The 24,890-nt window shown below is 30.2% G+C and overlaps 1 protein-coding gene across 4 annotated transcripts in view; it reads left to right on the forward strand.

Annotated features, from left to right (window-relative positions):
* LOC136979097 (uncharacterized) overlaps positions 1–24,890 on the forward strand; it is a 74,516-nt gene that overhangs the window by 29,718 nt on the left and 19,908 nt on the right. For all 4 annotated transcript variants that reach the window (XM_067275036.1, XM_067275016.1, XM_067275022.1 and 1 more), the window contains one exon: positions 14,584–14,687. In XM_067275036.1, the coding sequence (XP_067131137.1) occupies positions 14,584–14,687 (104 nt within the window). The remainder of the gene's footprint in view (positions 1–14,583; positions 14,688–24,890) is intronic.

A 24,890-nucleotide genomic window follows, 5' to 3' on the forward strand; every position in this document is an offset into this window, starting at 1 on the left:
AGTAATTTAATATAATGATTTAATTATTAAAACTGTAAGATAGTGACATATCTGTCACTAATACAGAGATTCCAACCCCTATGAATTTTCTATAGTTTCTATGAAAACTGTGTAAATTAGATTTACAGATAACTTTCTGAAAGTTATGCAACATTCTTTTATGCTCTTATTGTAGGTGTTTAAAAATTGTCCACATGGAAATGCTACTATTAGCATACTTGTCATCCAATTAGTGTTTCATACCAATGACACAGAATGTAAAGACAGTGGGTGTTTCCAGTATCTCTATCCACCTACCACTCTAACCATGATTCTGTACTAATAATAAAATTCTGCTACTATTGGCTCTCTCTTCTCAGGTTTACATCTCTGCTAATAGCAAATATTTTTGATTACTAACAAATTTATTAATTTATTTAGAATGTTATAAATAATTTAGCATAATTACTAGGTTAAATTTTTATTATATTAATTTGGAATAGAATCTAGATATTTATGTTGCAATTGTTGTATTTATTGACAAGACTATGTCTTGTTTATAAAATCATGGTGCCATCCTGGCTTACCAGCTTAGAGGTATGAAGAAGTACTGTACATGTCAGGAGTTGCAATTTGGCACAGAGTATTAGATGCCCAAATCATGCACACACAAAAAAACCAGACTTGTAGATACTCAGGGGACTGAGAACAGAGTCAAAATAAAATACAAAATGGTGACACACTTTCTACAAACAGGCTCTTTCTACAAAGTGCCTGTTTGTAGAATTTGTGCATGCATTGCTTGCATTTGACCAGGCAGATTTGTGCATGCATTGCTTGCATTCCGAGACATAGTCTCATCCCAAAAATGGCTTTGCCGTTTTACTTGTTATTTTTATGCATATAACTTAAAGATTTGTCTTTTTAAAAGTTTATAGAATTTCAAATATTTATATTCTTATCATAAGTAAAATCTAGTCAATAAAATTTTTCAAATGCATTTTATAAAGAATTTCTATGTAGCAGGTTTTCTCTAATTTATAGGAAATTAAGCTAATCATTTTTTTTCTGATCCCAGAGAAAGTTCACAAAAAGGCATTTTTTAAAATTTATTTCATTCCGATTCTGCCTGAAGACGATGTTTGTAGATACGTCGAAAGTGCTAGCAGGATAATAAAAAACGTTTCCTTAAATGTTCTTTAACGCCTTTTTTGTGAACTTTCTCTGGGATCAGTAAAATTGTTGGTGTGACATCCAACCTTTATTCAAGTTACTTAACATTTTTTTTCTTTTCATCGTATCTTCTCTTACACTTCTTTTCTTCACATTTCTTTTTAACCTCTCATTCAAAATCTTCATTGGTCTGCCTGTTTTTTCTTTCTTTCTTTTTTTTTTTTTTTGTAAATCCCTAGTTTTCACAATTTTATAATGGTATTGTTATTTTTCAGTGATTTCAAATGTTAATGTAGCTCTTCTCCAATAGTCTATCTTTAATAATATTAATTTTCTTTACATTTTTTATTTATTAAAATTTTTAAGTGAATTTTAAGAACTGTTTTATTAAAATTAAAAATATGGTTTTGTTTAAATGGGTTGTGTTGGTACTGCAGAAAATGAAATTCCTTATAAATTTGTGCTCCATTCAGATAGTTCTAGAAGATTGCCTATACATTTAATACAATTACAATTAAGAAAATGTACATTTGAAAACTAAAATCTACATTTTACTTATGTTTTTATTATAAGTTTTGTTGTTTCCAGCAATGCTGTCAATGTAAATGAAAAGCAACATAACAAAATGTCAGTTTATTATCAATTTGTAAAGCAGTTCCAGCTTTAAAGAATAATAAATTTTTATATATTTTCAAACATAATAGCGAGGTTGAGGCCAATGTTTTAAATGTGAAAATGTGTACGTCGGATATTCAGTGCTGCTTTCCTGTAAGTCTAGAAGTTTGACAATGGTGTTTGGAAAGTCAGTGGAATCATGCATGGCATTCCAAACGCCATTGTCAAACTTCTAGGCTTACAGGAAAGCAGTGCTGTGAATATCCAACATACATGTTTTCACATTTAAAACTTAGGCCTCAATCTCGCTAATAATAAACATAATAATTTTTTGTTCTCTAGTCTATATATATTAGTATCTAGCCAATATATATGCCATATAATATTCCACCAACATATCATTAAAATATTTTATTATTATTATTATTATGTTGGGTGTATTGGGTTATACTCGGTTGACATTGGTGGCTGTGTACTATGCCAGACCAGAATCAAGGCATAGCAACCATCTTGTTCATATAAAACAGCAAACATAAATGCATTTATATAGCAAAAGGAAATGCATTTGTATTAGGCTGTAACATTTCCAAATTTACATTAGTACTAAAGCTAGGACATCTAGGAACTAAAAATCATACATGAGGGTTCAAAAAGTATAAATCTTCTTACTGGAAACCAATTAACAGGAGCAAAATTTCTAAAGTGCAAATGTTTTCGACGCTCCCTCCTGGGCTCTTCTTCAGGCATTCACATTTGCACTTTAGAAATTTTGCTCTGGTTAATTGGTTTCCAGTAAGAAGATTTATATTTCGACCCGGTGTATTAAGTAGTTTAATAATGTTCAAAAAGTTACCGAACTTACTTATTACAAAAAAAATACTTCACTTACAATTTATTTTTCAGGGTCCCTTTCAACATAGTCTCCTCCCCAACATATACACTTATCCCAACGGTGTTTCCACTTTTTGAAACAGTTCTGGAACGCTTTTTCCGGAATGCTCATAAGCTCCTCCATTGTTTTTTTTCTATCTCTGGAATGGAGGCAAATCTTTTTCCTTTGAGCATATTTTTTAGTTTGTGGAACAGGAAAAAGTTGCATGGGGCCAGGTCAGGTGACTAGGGTGGGTGGGTAAGCATAGTGGTCTTGTTTTTGGCCTAAAACTCACGAGTTCTGAGGGACAAATGAGCCGGCGCATTGTCGTGGTGAAAAAACCACTCGCTGCTCCTCCAAAGTTCAGGCTGTTTTTGTCTGATTCTGTTTCTTAGGTGTTTCATAACCCCCAGGTAGTACTCTGTGTTGATGGTCTGGTCTGTAAGTAGGTATTTGTGATGCACAACCCCTTTGCATCAAAAAAACAATTAACATCAGCTTAACATTTGAGTGAACTTGTCAAGCTTTTTTGGGGTGAGGGATGTTTCATCCACCCTCACCATAATCCTTGGTAATCAACTCAAAAGTTTTTGTGAAAGATTTCCCGTGTTTCACACAGAATTTCACAGAACAATGTTGCTCTGTCAAAGAGCACATTTCAGTGGATTTGATTTTTCGCCAAACCCCACGAACACCACTTCACATAAACAGCCATAACTGATCATCAAAACAAGATATCAACAAACGGGTTGAAACGTGTTGCTCAGAAGGTTTCTGCAGACACAATGCCTCCAAGCAGATTAAAAAAATAACCAACTGGAGGCCTGCTATTCAAAAAGTTTGGAAACTTTTTGAACAACCCACGTAAGTAGTTACAAAATCATATGTCATAAGTAATAGATTATCACTCCTATAACCCAAAAAGTAGTAGCTTAGATCATTTTTAGTGCCTAGATGTTCTACTTCTAAATATTAGATGTTATATAAATACTGTTGCCATATGTCCTGTATATACGGACAGGACTGTCATCATACTTCATTACTGTCCCATATTACTATTGTCCCGTTTTCTCCCTAAATATTGATAGAAGCCATGTCTAATAAAGTTATGTGAATATGTATTTGCCATTCCAGCCCACAATGCAAATATGGACAGAATATTTTCCCTAATGTCAACTCAATGACGAAAGAAACAGGTTGAAATTGGAGATAATTGAAGCAATTCTGATTTGTCATTATAATTTTAAAATGACTTTTGCCCAATTTTATAGTTATGTGAAAGAAGAAAATGATATAATTAAGAAAGTAAAATCAACTTTAAAATATGACTGGGCTAAAAAGGATTAGCCTTGCATCTTTTTTATTATTCAATGTGTTCATTTTATTAGATTGCTTAAACTTTATTGATTTTTTATCAGAGTAAAATAAACCATTACCTATCCACTTTTTTCATGTTTTATTTATTTAGCACTTAAATACCGTATTTTACGGACTATAAGACACACTTTTTTCTTCGAAAAATTGCTTCCAAAATTCAGGTGCGTCTTATAGTCCGTAGCGTCTTATAGGTATTTTTTTTTTTTTAAACTGTTTAAAAATTAAGGTGCGTCTTATAGTCCATAGTGTCTTATAGTCCGTAAAATACGGTATACGTCCTGTATCAATGCTTGGTAATTATGGCAACCCTATATATAAAGTACTGTACATGTAATAACATGTACTGTACAGTATTTTATATAACATATTACATTATTAAAATGTTTAGAAACATTTTCATATTGTTACAATAATAATATGAATGATGTTGATAAATTTTATTGAAATGTCAAATTAATATATATGTTATGGACAAAGTGATTAATCGGGCATTATTCATAATGTCTGGTCATTATGAATAATGACCAAAAAGGGCATGCAGTGTGATAAATATTGATTAATTTATCAAATTGACCAGTCATTATGAATACTGTTATCACCTAGTCGGGCAAAGTGATGATAATACGTTGAGGCGTGATCATCCAACATACGCTAGCCAATCGGCACTCAGTTGCACGTGCGTATCGTGTTTAGTACCAAATTTTTAATTCTGTGACATTTTAATTTGATTAAAAAACTCTACTTATTTCACTTAGAAATATTTATTTTTTTGTGAATTATTTCAAAGTATTTTAAGAACATGTAATCTTTTAAAACTAAGTACTATTAACTATATTAATTAAATGGTAAAATTTTACCTATGTGCATCGTCATGGCGGTGGTTGCAACTGTTTGTGCTCCTGATGGATTCTTCCGGAGGGGTGCCTCCGGCCGGCCACCGATTCTTTAACATCACTAGATATTGATACGTGTGTTCAAGAACTACCACGAATAAATAACTAGTGATGTTAAACAATCAGTGGCCGGCTGGTGGCTCCCCTCCGGGAGAAATCTGTCGAGAGCACAACAGTCGTGACCACTGCCAAATTCAGTACTAAACGCAATACGCACGCACAACTTGGATGCGAGTGCTGATTGGCTAGTGTATGTCAGATGATCACTCCTCAATATATTATCACATTGCCCGACTGGATGATAGCAGTATTCATAATGACCAGTCAATTTGATAAATATCTGAAATTTATTACAATGCTCGATTTTGTTGGACATTACTCATAATGCCCTTACTAATCACTTTGTCCATAACATATATATATATGTTATTTATTTATCATGAACAATAAACAGTAAATTTTTGAGTTCTTTCATTAGTTTTTTTTTCATTTTCAATGTGCTTCCATTGTCTTTTAATATTTGTTTAATTGGGAATGTAGCCTCAAATGATCACATTCATGTTGGAGAATGAATATTTTAGAATATATCAACAAATTATTTAGCTTTTATTTTAAAGATGATATTAAAAATAAATAAAAATATTATAAATTTGTTTTGTATGTAAAATTTTCAGTTTAGCATCTGAAAAATGGGATTTGCAATATTTTATTACAATTTCAATAATGTATAAATAAGTAAAATTTATTTTATACACATTGTTTTTTGTTAATTTTGTATCATTAATTTGCTTATGTAAATTTCATATTTTAACTGAAATCCATTTATGATATACGACACTCAACAATAATTCACGAACAAAACCAAAAACTATAGAAAGTATCTTCTCAATATTAATCTCAGCCTGATTCTCACTTTTACATATATAAATAACTATCATGCATGCATAAAACTAATGTTTTCTCAAATGATCAATTATGTATCATATTGCTATAGTACAATGATGTCCAACCTTTTCTAGTACAGGGACCATATCAAAGTTAAACTTTTCAGATTGGTTGAATTGTTCAAAGAAAAAAAAATTGTAATTTGTAATTTTCAAACATTCCATTTAATACAATTTTGAAATACATTTAATTGCCAGTCACCTGAAGATGGCCGCCTATTCCATTAGGCTGAAAACGTTTGTGATAAAATAACTTTTCTCAGTGATATTAGGTGTTTTATTAAGTTTTTGAAAAAAAATACTGTCATATTTTACAAAGGTTAAAAGCAGTTTGTTAAATTCTAACTCAGTGTAGTGAATATAGAGAAATACTTTTAGATACTTGTTACAATTAAAGCTACAGTTTAATAAATTTTATTGCCAGCCCTTCCAGAACATGATTGACAAGACGTTTTACTTACATCATCTAGACTTCCAAACTATGAAAAGAATAGAAACAAGCAAAGATTATTCAGATTGCCTTTCAAAAGTCAGAAAAAGTTCTTAATGAAGCAGGAAGTTTAGATCTATTAATATCCCTGCTGTACTCTTTCTAAAAACTGATGGAAAGAGTATTACTCAGTTTAACAACAAATCCAATTGTCTGGTTTTAATTAATTACAAACAATCTTCCAGATTTTCTGTTGGCTATATTAAGGCTAATTTAATCTATATATAATTATTAAATTAGTTTTAATATAACCTAACAGATAATCTGGCAGATTGTTTGTAGCTACTTAGTATAATTGGTCTGGTCTGATTTTCAAGAGTTTTGCCTCCATAACAATTAAGATTTAGACCTCAAATTTACATACATTGATGGAGTCATCTTACCTCAAGCTCCCACTTTCATCCAAATAGAAAAGATCTCAAATAAAGAGTGATCTATCTTGAAAAGTTATTTTTCCTATTTGGTGTTAGATTAAGGTGACCAGATTTTAACATTGGTGAAGCGGGACAAAATTGACAGGGGAGTGGTTGTCTTGTTTAAAAAAATTGTTCTAGAGCAACAAAATTTTATTATCAAAAAATGCAAAAATTGTATTGTATTATATTTTTTAAAATTTCAAAACGTAAAATTTACAAATATAATAAATATATATACTACAAGTCGAAAGGCCCGATGCAGGCATTAGGGCATACTAAATTACAAATAAAAATAATAATGTACTGAATATTATACTGTAAAAATATAAAATAATTTATATTGTTAATTTAAATTAATTTAAATAATAGCTAGGGGTGCCCCTAGTGACCATTTTTGGCATATCGTGACAGAAAGAAAGAAAGAAAGAGACTGCCCATTTTTTCAGCTTTATATAGAAGATTATAAATCTTTAAAAACCATTTATTCTTTATTTCATTTCTCAGTTGAGTTAATTATTTTTAGTAGATTGCTGTCGTTGTTTAAAATGCCATGAAATTTTTCACAAGAATTTGTTAAATTATACTTCACACATAATATGGCTTTCAAAGTCTCAATACTTAATTGTGTTTATCAGATGTCCACAGTTTATTTACATGCAGAAGAAAAAATGTGTTTTGTTGTGGCATTAGTTCCTAGTAAGGACAGTGTATATTCCACAATTTTTAATGCATTATTATATGGAACATAGTTTGTTTCAAAATGATGAAATATTTCTAACCATTTGTTCTTTGTTGAGATTTTTGCTACCAATGACAAACTATATTTTAACAATTATTTTAATCCTTCTGTATTTCTTTCTAAATAATAATAATACTAACTTGTATTACTTTTCCTCTGAATTTGCCTTGAGTATCACTTTATTATTATAATTTTATTATTATATAATACTGTCATAACCAAATGAATCCCAGCCCCACTGCTAGCAATAGAATGATACAAACCAATGTGCTTACTTTCACTAGTCACTAGCTTTCTAAGGCAGCAACAGATGAGAGCTTTGCACCACGTAACATGCAATGAACAAAATGTTCACTGGTTTGGACAGCCTGTGAACACGTGCTACGCTGTTGCTGCAGCTGTGCGCCCCAAACCATTTTCTGTCAGTCTTTACCATGAACATAGTTTTGTTGGCACAGCATTCTTTATTTCTGATGCTCACACACACCTTGGTACTGATAAGTGTAATATAAAATGATCTTTATGAATCTCAAACATAAGATATAAGTTTATGACACATAATTGACAAAAACTTAATTTTTCCAAAACTCAGGACTTTTTTAAAATGCCATGGGATGCAGGACAAATTGTTAAAAATTGAGACTGTCCCACCAAAAGTGGGACGTCTGGTCACCTTATGTTAGATACACTAACACCAAATTCCTCTGAAACAGTATTATTTCATTCTGTTCCTCTAGTTTTTTTCCATTTCAATAATAATGAAGCAAACTATCAGTTAAATCTGTTTTTTGCTAAAGTCAAATCTACCTTGAATAGTTCTCAAAATATCAAGGTGTCATTCTAGACAGGAGTCTCACTTAAAAAACATTAAAATTACTAAAATTAAAATCCAATCCAGGAACAATATCATCTCCATGCTCAAATTGAAGAAGCAGTGCTAAGATTCTAAGAATATCAGCTTTTATTCTTGTCTTTTCCTTATCTGAATACTGTATTCTTGTATGGAAACAAAGTGTCCATGCCAAGATGGGTATTACTCTAAGCAAAACACACTATATTGTCTCAGGTACCATCATATCTACCTCAACTGATTGCTGTCTGTCTTCTCAAACATTATTCCTCCATACATCCATCAAAGGTAGGCTAACTTTATGTAGTACAAGAAACTAACCTCATTACTGTTCCTTCTGATATATTAAATTTTTAAAATCCTCCTGTAATCAAACTAAAATCCAAGCATTCCTTTTGGGAAAACTATTGGGATGACCGTTGAATCATCTCAGTAGTTTTCCCAAAAGGAATGTTTGTAGTTACTGGTTAGAATCATCTGAAGACACACAGAAAAAAATGAAACATTAACTTTCCAAATAAGTGTTTAATCTAGGACCCTATTATTAAACTGTGATATGCAACTATCAATATATAATAGAAGGGAATGATATTCTTTCTATTATAATACAATTGTTTTTCATAGTATGGTTTTGTTTGCCAAACTTGGAGTAGTGATGGAGAATCAATGCAGATAACGATGGGCATTGCAGAAAACTTTCTAACAGTGCAAAGCTTGGAGACATATAATTACATCTATAAATTTTTATTTAATCAAATTTTTGATATTTTTCATAAGTATATTATATATTATAGTATTGCATTAATACAAAAAGAGACAAAGCATCCCATAGTCAAGAATGAATGGTTACATATCTCAATCACTTTTACCATTATAATTTATGGAAATTTTATTCAATTCCAATGGAGGGCAAGAGCCATGTTTGTCTCCTCTGTGGACAGCCATACAAGAAGTCACTGCTAATGAGAACAAAGAATGGAAATTTCTTCAGCAAAATATAGACACAGAACTAGATTTAATCAAATATCTGAGAAATAACTGATCATAATTCTGAATTTCACGAATCTTAGTACAGTCTGGAAAAATTATCTATCTCAGATGAATTACCACATTCATCATTAAGTAACGAAGATGATGATCTGGAATTAGCTTGCTGGCAATGTTTCTGTCAGGAGTGCAACATTTGAGAAATTAAATGATTTAATACGTATTGCATGTGGAGAAAATTATTTAAAGAAACAAATCTGTATGATTTGTTTCTCCTCAAAATAATAAAATGTGATACATAAATGTGTAGTCCATTTGTTCTCTATATTGCATTTGTTACAGTATTTTGTAGTTTCAATATTCTATGTTAGTATGCAAATTGCAGTACTTAGATATGATTGGTTTGTTCTTATCATTTTTTTAATCACTTAGGAAGTTATTTATTGTTTCCAAACAAGTCAGCAAGTATATATACAATAGATGTGTAGAATTGTGTAGAAGTATGGAATATGCAATTTTTATTGATTTGCAATTTTGAGGCAACCCAACCACTTTGAGATAATCAGGTTCTTCTGTATCTGTAACATCCACTATATTGATTTTCATGTTATAGTATTTTGATTTTGCATTCTTATATTCATTCAAAATATTTTGTAATTAATTTAAATCAGCCAATAACTACTAAATGACTGAATTCCAAAGTATTGTGATGATATTAAAAAATGATATGCAGTGGAACCTTGCTTAACGAGCATAATTCGTTCCAGAATCTTACTCATAATGCGAAACAGTTTTTCCCATAGAAATTAATGTAAAATACGATAATGTGTTCCACGCCAAAAAAAAATACTCAAATATTTTATGTATAATGTTTATTTAAAGAAAATTACACAATATACATTGTTAAGAAGCGTAAATCATCATCATCATTCTTCTAGCACAGACTGAACCAACCTGGAATGAGAATTTGATTTGCAGAAAACAAAAAAATTGCATATAATATGTCTGATGAAGATGCCAAACGATATGCCAAATTCTTGGGCTATGTAAAGGCTATAATTAAATATTAGAAATTAATTAATTTTATAGTTATGTTGCCATCTCCTATTAAATTAAATTAATTATAAATAATTAATTTTTGGGTGTACTATAGATTACCACCTATGGAATTTCAGGACTTTGATTACATATTTGAACTCGGGACTGAGACGAGTTCAACGGTACTCTATTTTTGGACCGGAGACGAAAAATAAAAAAGTTATCATACTTTTTTAATGCTCTCATGAAGACAGCACCATAGTTGCTAGTACTGCCATCTTGCGGTAAAGTCTGCAAACCATGACGTTGGACTACGGTCATCTCCAGTAGGGTTAAACACGCGATACGAGAGCGGAGAGAGTGACGTGACTTCTGATCATTGCGCGATCGCCATTTCAGTTAATGTTACTTATGGCAGCAAACGTGGCGGCCATTCCCACTGTTCGTGCTCCTGACTGACTTCCTGGAGGGAAGCCGCCGGCAGGCCACCATGTGCTAAATGTCACTAGTTATTGATTCACGGTAGTTTTTGAACAAAGTAAAAAAAAGGGGGGGAAATGTCTACTAAAGGCAATTTTAACGGCAAGCGACACGACTCCCAATCGCGATAGTGAGGCCGACTTAGCGGAGAGAGCGACGTGACTCCCTATCATCACGCGATCTCTGGAAAAAAGTATGATAACTTTTTTATTTTTCGTCTCCAGTCCAAAAGTAGGGTATCGTTTAACTCGTCTCGGTCCCCTCAGTTCAGAAATATACTCAGTCCCAAAATTCCATAGATGGTAATCTATAGTATCCCCTAATTTTTAATTTAGACATTTCTAAAATTTAATTTGGAATTTATCATGCCCTAAATTTAGTACATATCGTTTGGCATGTTTATTATATAACAGGCTATGGTTGTTGATGTTTATACGTAATATGTGTGAACACAAGTTTGGAAAAATGTGTGATCACGAGCGACACTAAGATGCTAGCGGAACGAGTGCTAAACACAGACTGATGGAGCATGCACACAATCTGGGATTTCGTCTCTCCTTGTCACTCATTATGCGAAACATCACTTGTTAAGTGAGTCAAATTTTTACAATTTGTTTTGCTCGTTATACGAAATACTTATTATGCGAGGTGCTCATTAAGTGAGGTTTCACTGTATGAACTATTATCTTTACATATTACTGAAATGGAATTTATAATACAAAAGTAATATTTAATTATTCATTTTAAATATTTTTTAAGTAAGTAAAGTAAAATAGGAAATAGAATCTCTGAATATTTTGTTATATATTGATGTTTTGTTGATTTAAGGAAATATTTACTTATATTGGATTTAAAATAATCTAAATTTAGAAATAAAATATGTTAATTAATGTTAAGCAGTGAAGGAACTTCTTGCCTATGGCATTATCTTTATAATAAATTAATAAATAAATAAATATTATGAGGTTGACAAACATTGTTAATTAATTTTCAAGATGAAAGACAGTAATAACAAATAACCTTTTCTAAACTGTAATTGGATAAACAAAATTGAATTTTATCATTCTATTGGATAGTCTGATGATTACAATCTATCATAAAATCAAAGTTCATTTTTGGTGGAGTAGGCATAATTGATATTTTTGATACTTAATGCAGTTTAGTGGTTTGATCTCAAATCTGTTTCACTTACTTTATAAATACATCAATGAGTTGCTAGTGGAAATAAAATGAAAAAAAAACAGGGAAGAAGTGGAATGCTTGAGAAGATACCTTTAAACTGCATATGAGTTAAGTGACATGTTTTCATCAGCAACTTCAGAGGGACAAAGTATATGACAATATGTTCATACAACATTTTTATTTTCATTGTAACAGTTTTCTTTGGGATGTAAGCTGATGTTGGTTATACTCTATTATGGGTAATACACAAGAAAATAGATAAATCTGCTTAAACAAAAGATTGGCATGACATCCAACCCTCGAATCTCAATTATCTTACAAGATAAATTGAATTTTCATATATATATTTCTTATTGGTTATATTACCATATTTACTCGAATATAAGATGATCTCACATATAGGACGAGGTGTGACTTTAAAGATCAAAATAAAGAAAATTAGATTTATTAATACAATTCTAATTTTATTTTGTTTAATAACAAATAAAAAATCAAATGCGCATAAATGCCCACATTGTCCTGCAAAAATTACTGGCATTTTAAACTTTAAGGAAAAATCTTGTAAAATTGACAACATAATTTGTTCATGTAAAGCTGCACAATTGGAAACCTTTTTTTTTTCCAATTCTTAACAGTCGAATCCGCTCTTCGTTGATTACACTTATGAGTTTCTTCGAATTCTGATTTCTAAATAATCATCTGTTTTCACATGGGAATGGATTAAAACTTATATCAGGCTCCCATATAATTTTGGAATTCAATTCAAAAACTTTGCTTTTCCTATTGCAATTCATCTTTTTCTCCTGACTGACAATACACAAAAACAATTCAAATGACTCAGATAAAATACTATTGTTTTTAAACACCAGAAGGTGAGAATCTGGTAAAAAATGCAAATACACAGTTTACAAAAATTATACAAAAACGAAAAGAATCCTTCGTGCGTGCATATAGGACAACCTAAATTTTTGTAGCAGTGAAAAATGGATAAAAACCTCATCTTATATGTGAGTAAATATGGTAATTACTGTATTCTTACATTTTACAACAGCAGTTCTCAACTAGTGGTACACATACTCTCAGAGATAAGCAAGCAAGATTGGCTAGTGCTACAAATCCCTACGTAGAAGGCTCAGGGACACAAAAACTGGTCTACAATACAGCCAATAAATTATCTTTTTTAAAATGAATGTATTAATATGATAAGAAAAATGATAAACATTTAAAACATGCATATATAAATAGTATGTATGTCACTAATAGTTGAATGTGTTGTGTATATTACTTTTATAAAAATGTTTACTATTTTTTATTAAAATACTAAAAATTACATAATTTAGATATATGCCATCAGAGGACCATTAATAATGTATGTTGGAGAAATTTAATTTTTTAAAAAGATCTGAGACTGAATATTCATATCTGGTTTTGTCCAGATAGATAGATGTCTAATATTTATCAAGTTAATATTAGATTTGCATTTGTTTTCCAAAATAAAAATTTATATAAGATATGTAAGATTTTACTTATATTTTATGCCAATATCTTACAATGAAATTTTACTATGTGTTGGCATTAAATATTTAGCACTGACAGACAGTAAAATTTCATTATTATTTTAATAATTATATATTAATGTATTTATAAAATAGCTATAATGTATTTTAAAAATTTAATTTTTTATTTAATTTATTTAATAGGTTCATTCTTTATTAAACCCTGTGTATATTTAATATAAATCTGTAATATTTGCAATAAGTGAAAATACTATAATAGCTGTAAATATAATACTTTTACATTAAATCAGCGATTCTCAACCTTCTTATCCCCGCGTCCCCCAAATAGTAAATATAGATAAAACTAATATTTCGCGACCCCACCCCCACCCACCCAAAGGAATAACAACAGTAAGCCTTACTATTATTAATTGAATTTTGACTGTAATTATACATGTAAATTTTTTTAAATATTATATAATCACATTGCACTAATTTTATACATTAAGAAAATACCGACAGTATAAAAAATGTAATACAACTATTCTTATTATTTTATGTCGCTGTGTTTATAGTGACGGGTATGAACATGCATGTATGGCGTGTACATACATGAGCAATTTACAAGTTCCATCTTGATGTGTACGTGCTGGGGGTTGCGACCCCCAGGTTGAGAAACGCTGCATTAAATATATGACTTGGAAACAGACAATCAAACAAGTTCTAACAAAGAATTTAAAATGTACTAATAACTGTTTGTTTTATTTTTGTATTTTCTATATGACTAAAAATTAATTATTAGAAACTTATTATTTTTATCATTTTGTCTATTAAAATATTAAAACTGTCATTAATTTTAAATTAATATTTTGCTACCAAATAATTAATTTTTACCAATGTCAAGAGATAAAATAATCTAGTTTTGATAATTTTAAAAACAAAGATAATTTTAAATGGGTGTATCTTATAACTTTAAGATATAATTTTTTTAAATTAATGCAAATTATTTGAATTCGTTTGTCATAAAAGTTATACTTTATATTTTTAATTTAGAATGATAAAGCATTAGGAGGAAAGCATTATACTGCATCAAAATTAACTAGAATTAACCATAATTATTCAACTGATTCTTCATTATTGATTGTCCCTGAAACAAGGTATATTATTGCAATAGTTAATATATGTACTGTACTAACTTATATCTGTCTATTTTTTAAAATAAAATATAACATTGACTATAAAAAAAATTAAAAATTAATTATATAATTAGTTGTAGGTATGTTATGCATGTTAAAACAATACAAGACTAAATATTCTACTAATTTATGTTTGATATGTTAATATTAATAAACAGTAGGCTCTTCTTTTATACTAGAATTAAATTTCTGGAAATGCCAGTGTATATTAAATTGGCATAAATAAAATATATATTGTAAAACTCAATGATTTTCCTTTTTAGACTTGTAAAAGAATTCAACTATTTTTTTTTTTTTTTAAATTCTTACTAAAAGTATTTTGATTAGTAACTTAATAATTTATATAATCATGAATATAAATTTTAATTAATATTAGATTATTATTTGTATTAAGTAACTGTTAATATAGTAACTGATAAATTATTGTGTAATCATAATGAAAATAATTTAGAATAAATAAAGTAGTAATAATAATTTTTCCATTTATATAAAACAATAAAATAAATGCATAGTTGCAAGCATTTTTATTTATATTATGATTTAATTCACGGAATTTTCCTGCTTGTAGTGTATAAAGTACGTACAAACAGGAAAAATACCTGTTTTAATATTTGTGTGTGTAATCGTAAAGATTCAAATATTCAAGGAATGTATTCTTGAAGAGCTTGCTTACTAAAACACAGCATTAAAATTCTAAAGTAGAATTAATTAATTTTTGTATTTTTAAATTTTAACTTCTTAATAATAATAATAATAATAATAATTTCCTTTTTATACTATCTATTAATCTTTATTATAAAAAAGCATGTTATTTTCTTTTGCAAAAAGTATAACTGTAATGTGTTTTTATTTTTTGTCTTTTGTTGCATTTAACTTTTAAGCATAATTTCTTTTTGTAATGTATGTATTTAAATCACATATGCAATAAAAAATTTTTTGAATTTGTATAACTTAAATATATCTACAGTTTACAGATTTGTAACTAATATTCAGTAAACATTGTTTAAATTAAATGTAAATTCCTCATTGAAGAGATGATAAATTATAATTTTTAATTTTTGTAAGAAAATTTTAATAATGAAGGTTTATTTGAAAAGTTTTTAGAAACTTTATTAAAATGTTGTTAAATCATCATATAACACACTGCTTTATTCAAAAATTTATCAACTTATCATATCAAAGTATATTATTTCCTATATACCAAGCAATTCAGAACTATGCTTCATCCTCAGGATTTTATTGTTCATAAAAATGTTTCTAAATTCTTTACACTAAACGTTATTCTTATTAAGCTCTTAAATAAATGGAGTTCTTTTTATTTGAAATAAAATTTTCTTTTCTAAAATTATGATTTTTTTTACAATTTTACTGGTTTTTACATAAGTTTTTTGTTTTGTGCATATAAAATTATATTTTACAGTTTAAAGTTTTTTCATTGTTCAAAATCATATGATATATATTATATATGTTATAGTAAATAAAATACTACTAAATATTCTAATTGCTATTATAATAATACAATATATTGTATATTTTTGTTAAATACTTGTACTTTTTATATTTTTATGTATTTTTATAAATTAAAATAAACAATTAATTTTTTAATAGTTTTCAGAAAATTTAATTAATATACTAAATCTATTTTATGTAATATAAATTTTGTTTTGTTTTTAAACTATGTAACTTATTCTGTGTGCTTATAGAATGAATTTATTTAAACAAATAATGTATTGCATGTATTAATATATTTCTTTTTAATGTTTGAAATATTCTATGCAATTAACCATTAGAAACAGTTTATTTTTTTGTATATCTTTGTTTTATTTTACTATTTGCCTTGATAATCTTATTAACATTACGTTGCATGCCATGATTATATATTCGTACATTTATATTGAAACATAACAATAATAATAATAATAATCTTTGATTAACTTCAGTTCTGTATTAATCACATATCATTAATTGAATTGTATGTTTAATAAATAATATAAGAATTTTAAAATATTTTATGTCAATAATGTAAAAAAGGATTGTTATTATTCATTTGCCTATCTATTAAACAGTAATAAAATATTATCATTAAACAATACATTTTTATTTATACAGTTATCTTGTGTCAGATTTGGAGATGTAAAAATATATCACAAGTTATAAATCTGCAATTTATCAAAAATTTGTTTATAAAAATTGAATTTAGGAAATGGAGTTATGTCACCAGCATATATTGAAAGAAACTTCTTTAAAGTAATATAATTGCTTTTAGTAAATTCTTATTCATGTAATCTATTGTCAACACATCAGTTAACTCAGTTAATACATAAATTTTAACTATAAAATTTTGAAAGTATAGCAACGAACAGAAAATAAATTCCAGGATATTTTACACTTTAAAAACAAATGTTTTCGATCTGCTCAAGAGATCATTTTCAGGTTTCTCTAAATTGGAATGCTGAGATGGAATATTTTTTAAAAACGTTCCATCTCAGTGTTTTGATTTCGAGAAACCTGAAGATGATCTCTTGAGCAGATCGAAAACGTTTGTTTTTAAAGTATAAAATATCCTGGAATTTATTTTAAGGTTCTGTTCGTTGCTATTTTTATGATATATTCTAGGCTTGCAGAGTTTGAGTTTGAAAGTATCAAAAAGAATAAAACTTTTAATGCTTTTGTGCATCTGATATACTTGTATTTTTATTAGCTTTTCATGCTACACATTACTTTTTTGTACTGTTACTATGGTGAGTTCACTTAATACATTATTTTCAAGGAATGTACTGTACCTACCATGTTAACTGAAGACTACCTGTATAAATATGTTTTGTTTATTATTATTGTTTAAATATCTTTCTATCATGCATCTGTCAAATATTAATTTTAAAAGAATGAAGTTATAAACAAGAAAAAATAAAATGTAATTATTCTGATAATGAAATTACAATGATTACAATAATATATATTGTAATAATTTTTAAATTAACATCAACAAATAATTTAAAATGTTACATCATGAAAATAGGATATAGAATAGCTCGGACAATACATACAGTATCTGAAGACAATGGGATACCAGTTTTCATCTGGTGTCTACTTCATCTAGTGCTGGGATCCACTCAGTTTCCTTTCAATTGAATATTTGGAAGATTATCTGAGAGGCTGGAGTATTGTAATGAGGCATGCACAGTTTAGATCTAGTCACTAGCAGTGCTAGTGTCAGTTTGATATATACTTAACTTCCGGTAGTGCGTAAAATAGTGGAAGCTGAGCAGAAGTTTTGGTCTGCTTGTAAAAACCCGGATTTAAAGAAAATAACAGTTGCTGAATTAAGGAAGAAATTAAAAGAATTAGGTGCCAAGACGTGTGTTGTCACTGGGGGTCTAATAGGTCAGTAGACCTCCTTTTTCCATCATCTAGAGTTATAATACTGTCACAAAGCTGGGCTCTGATTGATGTTTAACAATAAAACTGACTGTTTACTGTTTAACAATAAAAAAATACAATATTTTAAAGCTTGAATTTTGTTTTTATTGTATAAATGTTGATTAATAATGAATTATGATCCAGGCATAGGTGAGAAGTCTCTCAATACATATGTACTGTACATATAATATTAAAAATTTTCTACAGTATTATACAAGTTTCTAAGATAATGTATTGATGTGACATTTTCAAGCTATTTGATGAAAATTAAATTTAAAAAAATATACAACTGCATTTCTGAGAGACTCATTGACATGTATTATGATGACCTGCTTAGTCCTGAGTTTCTTGAAGGCAAGATATATTGATGGAAGAACTGGATTAGCAAAAAGACAGACGAGAAGTTGCCCTGCACTTTGGCTGAATTGTTGAAAACATGTAATCCAATTATGTTTCCAAACATTTTCATGTTGCTAAAACTTTGTGACACAATCCCCACAGCATCATATGAATGCAAAAGGTTAGCCAGAATGTTGAGAAGACATGAGAGCATCATCTTATCAGACTGCCCCTAATTCATTGTCATTATGATTTTCATGTCAATATTGACGGAGTTGTAAATATATTTGTGACATTGCATCCAAGGATTGTTTTAGGCAATTGAAGGTTTTCTTGAAGACATGAAAAGTTATTTTGTAACATAGGCCTACATAACATGTTTCTTTTTCTACTGAAACCCCCTTCTGGAAATTTTCTGACAACAGGCCTGGATGACAACAAGAACAAAGCAGAACTTTTAGAAAACTGCCCAAGCTTAAAGTAATAATTATTACACTGACGGTTTTTGGTTTTGATCTTGCTCTTGTCATCCTACATCTGAATTCAGGCAACATATAGCATTGTAACGATGGTGGACTTCACGCTGATCACTGAATAGGCAAGAGACGAGAAAATTAACAACCAGGCGTTAAACTATGTACGAATATCGCTATAATTACTAGCGCTTTCGACGAAACTATTTTCGTCTTCGTCAGGTAGATAATAACGGTTAAAATCCTTTTTTGAACCAAAAATTTTTTGAAATGAACAAACCGCTTTAGAACTTTGGAACAAGATCAATGATGGAACTGAGCGAGAAGAAACAGCTTTACCTGGGAAAAAGAAAATGAAGAGGCTATTGCGTTTTTAGATCTAAACATCTCCAAATCCCAGGGAGCTTTATCGTATTCCGTGTTCCATAAATTCAGCTGCTTACCACCTTTAATCCCTGCTACAGCATTCCAGCTGCAGCATTATGTTAATGCAGCTATCACCCCATTAATTAGAAGGGCTTTTTTGTTATCTTCCAATCAAACAGCTGTCGACATTGAACTTAATGCCATTCACTCAGCAGTAAACGTGGTGGGGTACACTAATGCCAAGTACAGGTACGTCTTAAACAAGGTCAAAAGATCGCTCTTTCCTGCCACGGCGTTACATGTTCCAAAGGAATGCACGGTAGTCCTTCCCGCATTACCATTCTGTGGCTGAGTCACCATCCATATTTGCCGTGTTTTTAGGCAACACGCGCTTTTTCTACCAGTCTCCCCACGGCCAAATCTTAGGAGGCTACTGTGCAATGACAAGGATGCTACCTCCATACTAGAGAGGTCTGGAGTTTACTCTATCCCATTGGAAAATACTGCATGTGGTATTCACACCCACTACGTTGGTGCGACAACTAGAATGTTGGCTTGTCGTATTTTCGAACACCAACTTTCCATCAGGGCAGACAAAGGTGATACCGAACTAGCAAGAATGGTGTTACAGCACCTATACACCCCGCTGTGGGACCAGGTGGTGATGCTCAGGCATTGTAATAACAGGAGCATCGTGTTTATTTGGGAGGCCTTTCTTACTGCTGCACTAAATCCGTGCAACACACCCATGCTTGATTTGCCTGTTATGTGGGTCAACTTATATAACAGATTAAGGCAACACCTCTAGCTCCACATATCAGTATTTTATAGCGCATGCGCTACGTCACCATGCGCGCATGTTTAAATTTCTTCTCGCTCAGTTCCATCGTTGATCTTGTTCCAAAGTTCTAAAGCGGTTTGTTCATTTCAAAAAATTTTCGGTTCGAAAAAGGATTTTAACCATTATTATCTACCTGAAGATGAAGATAAAAAAAGTTTCGTCGAAAGCGCTAGTAATTATAGCGATATTCCTACATAGTTTAACGCCTGGGTGTTAATTTTCTTGTTTCTTACATATAGCATAATTAATAATAATGTTTTTTTATAGTTACATATTATTTAAGAAGTGTAATAAAAATTCATTATAAAAAATGCATTATATTAAGATTTTGGTATTAATAGGCTACAAAGAGTAGTTAATGACGAAAAAACAAAAATACAAAATACTGTCAGTAGTCAGTATGTTTAACTAGAATTTTGACAAGAACTTCTGCACTTTTAGACAGATTTGATTATACACAATAAATATGTAGCCTAACTGTGAAAAGCACTAAATGTACATCTAGGCTGGTGGGCGGTGTGAACGGTGCAACCCCCTGTGATCTTGCATGATCTAACTCTGCGAAATTTAAAAATTGATCATTTCATTATTCACTAAGTTAACTAACTTTTGCTAATCTATTTAATGGATGGTATTGTGGGAATCTGGTGAGTAAGAAATGGTTTTTCTTTCTTGTTTGGTCTCAGATCGGATAGATCCACCTGCAGGGTTGTTAGGATGGGCTTTAAGTATTGTAAAATTTGAGGACAGGAAGTTCGTTTGATCTACCTGTCAGTTTTTCTTGACACAAGCCTAATTAGAGCATTAGGCATGCTAATAATTAAATTAATAAACTTTTCTGAGAGGGAGGGATTGTGGACCCGTGATAAAACTTTAGTGTGGAGTTGAGTTCAGTCATCCTCCTCCTCCCAGATGAGGTCTGGGAGGAGGAGGATGAGTGAAGCGGGAACTCAAGGTAAATCTTTTTTCGAGAGACTCTGGTTCTGAAGCACAAGAGAAATCTTTGAAGAGCTCTATCCTTCTTATGGCGTGTTCAAATTAATCGGGAACTGCCTCGAATGCTGGAAAAATTGCCTTTTTTTATTGTACTTTCTGACCAATAGCATAAAAGAATTTACAGGGATGTACAGGGGGGCAGATTTGTAGATGGTTGTCAAAGTTGGAGATAAAAATGTGTGAAAGGGAAGTTGATTTCCCTTTCTAACTCAAAAGTGACAGCTTTGTCTTCCTTTTTTATTAACAACTTAAAAACCAAGATGTATTTTCCATGCTAATTAACTCATAAAATTCCAATTCTCACATCATGTTTACCATTAAAATATTATTTTGTTCTTTGAAACTGCTATTTTTTTTATTAAAAAGCCCAGCATGACAATCTTGCACCGGGCTCCACTATTTCTCAGGCTGGCCTTGTATACATCATACATTTTTTATCAAATAAAAGTCATTCTACTTATAGGAAGTAACACTTCATAAAATGCATAAATTAGAAAACATTCTATAAACTTGCCCATACTAATAACTTTGTAATCATTTTCAAAAAAATGCCTGATAAAGATTCAAGTGTATCGGCTGATTTTCTTTAGAGTTTTTATCTTTACTTCTCTTTCTTTTTTTCTTATTGAGTCATTTGAAAATTTTGAAATTTTAAATTACATAAATTCCTGGACATTTTTTATTATTGGCATTATACTGATGCATACAATGATTAACTGGCATTTTAATAATATCTAAATAAGTACAGTGGTGGTAAAAAAAACTGCATTACTCTCACTTTTTTGCAACTATTAGTTCTGTGAAAGATTGTAGTAAAACAATTAACAGAAAATGTACCTGAAATTGTGTAAAAGTAATCCTATTAACTGCTAACTGCAGAAATGTAATGCTTTTTGTTAAATTTATGTAAATGCAAAGCTTAAATTGTTATAAATACAATATAGGATGCATCCAATTGGACGACAAAAAATGCAACACAGATTGTTTTTCTATTGAAAAACCTACAAAAGTAAAATAGAAATGTTATTAAAACTGTTAATTAGAACTTAATATTTGGTTGTTCCTCTAGAATTAATGAAGGCTTTAAATCTCTGGGACATTGATTGGATGAGTCCTTGAATGTATTTTTCTTTACTCAGTTCTTGATGCCATATACGAATTAGTGACTCCTGGAGTTATAGAAGTGGTGTTGGCTTCTTTTCACTATTTCTATGCCAATCTTATTCCTACAATTTTCATTAGGGTTAAGGTCTGGACTATCTCCAGGCTAAGTCAAACTGTTTATTCCATGGTCACTTTTCCATTTTTGAACCTGCATGCAATTTGAAAACAAAAAGAAAAATACAACTAAGCTTCCAGTTAAACTAAAGCTTGATGCCTAGGGAAGATTTTGAACATATTCCTTACTAATTCGGCCCTATGACATGAAGCAGAATCATCCTGGAATATGCAGTTGGAAACTGACCCAAACGATTCCCAGATGGTGGGAGCAATTTTTTATCCAAAATGTCAAAATACACTTTAGTGTTTACTGTTCCTTACACAAATTGTAAGTGACCAACTCCTTGATTGGAAATAAAGTCCCAAACCACCTGGAAAACAGGATGCTTGATGGTATGGACAATACAATTTGGATGGTGTTCCTCTCCTTTGCAATGCCTAATAGTCTGCCATTCATCAGGGCCATACAGTTTAAATAGTCTGCTGTTCATTGGAAAACACCACTGATCTATAGTCCATTCTTGATGCTCTTTTGCTCATGCAAGATGCTGTTTTCTCATTTTGGCAGTCAGCAAAGACTTCTTTCTGGGTTGACATGCCATCAAGCTTGATCCAAACAGCCATTTTTGTGCAGTAGACGTGGATGCTTGCCACCCAATTCCTTTTGCCATGCTGTCTTTAAGTCTGATGATGATGACCTTTTGTTCCAAAGACATAATCATATCAAATATCTGTCCTGGGCTGCTGTGAATAAGTGTGGACAACCATTGCCACCCTTTCTTGCTGTATTTCCAGTTTTCTTCAACTTCTAAAGTCGAACAATAGTAGACTACAAACAGCCCATTCTTTCTGCTATGGAATGTGTAGCAAGTCCTTCTTTGTGTAAAACAATGGCCATACTCTTCTTTTGTGGCAATAGTTGCACATATTTTGCCATAATGCAGCACAGCAGTCCAAGTTGTAAATGTGCACGTTGGAAGTTTGGGCCATATTTATAGAGATTTTTGGTTGATGCAATCTTACACAAATAATACAACTCATTCAGGTAGCTTGCTACTTTTATCATATGATGCAACTTTTGTAAAATATTGCACAATTATTTAAAAAAACTTGCAAAACGTTCAGATTTTTAAGGTGATGCAGTTTTTTTATCACCACTGTAAAAAAGCAGTTTTAAACAACATAAATACAGTATAGCTAACAAAACAGGAAGCTTCGTATCCATAAGGCTGATACTAGCACCATATATTGGTTTTGAAAAGTGATGCCCTATTATCACATCATATATATATATATAAACATGTCAAAGCCTGATGTTATTAATAAAACTCAAATGATTGCATTAATGAATTGGGCTATTTTTTGGCTACTATTAATTATTAAATTCTAATTAATTTGGTACTATTAGGCACCATCTCTTATTAAATTTAATAATTACAGTCGACTCCACATAAGTCGACACCTGGATAACTCGACACTCGTCGGTTACATAGTTAGTTTTTGTTGTCCCAGCCGACTTACATAGCCATTAATGTTATTAACCTTAAAAAACTCTGTTTACTCGACATCGTTTAACTCGTCACCACTGGATAAATCAACATAGTTTTTCTGTTTCACACTTTTTAGACGTCTGATAAGTCGACTCCCCTCCTGAAAAAATGAGTTTACACCGTACAATAAGCTGTGTGGTATGAACTCATTTTTCAGGGGGGAATCGACTTATCAGAATTCTAAAAAGTGTGAAACAGAAAAAGTATGTTGATTTATCCAGTGGTGATGAGTTAAACGATGTCAAGTATACTGAGTTTTTTAACGTTAATAACATTATTGCCTATGTAAGTCGGTCGGGACCACAGAAAATTGACTAATTAACCTACGGTGTCGACTTATGCGGAGTCGACTGTATAATTAAATTAATATTTATTAAAAATTTTGAATATTCTGGAAGAAAAGAATTGGCCTGGAGCCAGACTTCAACCTGCAACTCCCACTTATTAATAGTAGCTGAAAAATAGCCTGATTCGTTGTTACAATTGTTTGGATTTAATTATCATATCAATTATTTTATACAATACTGTGAATTGATAGGGGCATAAAATAGTCTTTAGACACTAATCTTGGCATAAAAATGTTGCTTTTATTTTATTATATTGTATTTTAGACTTGAAAGAATTTTATATTATTTATATATAAAGTTTTTTTTTATTATTATTTGCATATCTTATATCTTAATTTTCATTTGCATTATCATGAGGATTTGTTGATTGAAAATTATAAAAATCAAATAATGCATTTGCATTATTTGATGATTTAATTAATGCATGTATTAATGTGTGTTTAATAATCATATTCTAATAGAAAAGATATGAATTGTATGCCAGTTTAAAAAATTACAAAAACAAATGTAATGGGTAGCAAAAAATCTTAGGATTCTTATAACTTATCAAATGAAAGACTTATTAAATACTGTTTTTTTTTTAATCAGAAGTTTCACATTTTTGTAATAAT

This window comes from Centruroides vittatus, unplaced genomic scaffold, assembly GCF_030686945.1.
Source record: "Centruroides vittatus isolate TY-2023 unplaced genomic scaffold, ASM3068694v2 contig_1154, whole genome shotgun sequence".
Classification (NCBI taxonomy): Eukaryota; Metazoa; Arthropoda; class Arachnida; order Scorpiones; family Buthidae; genus Centruroides; species Centruroides vittatus.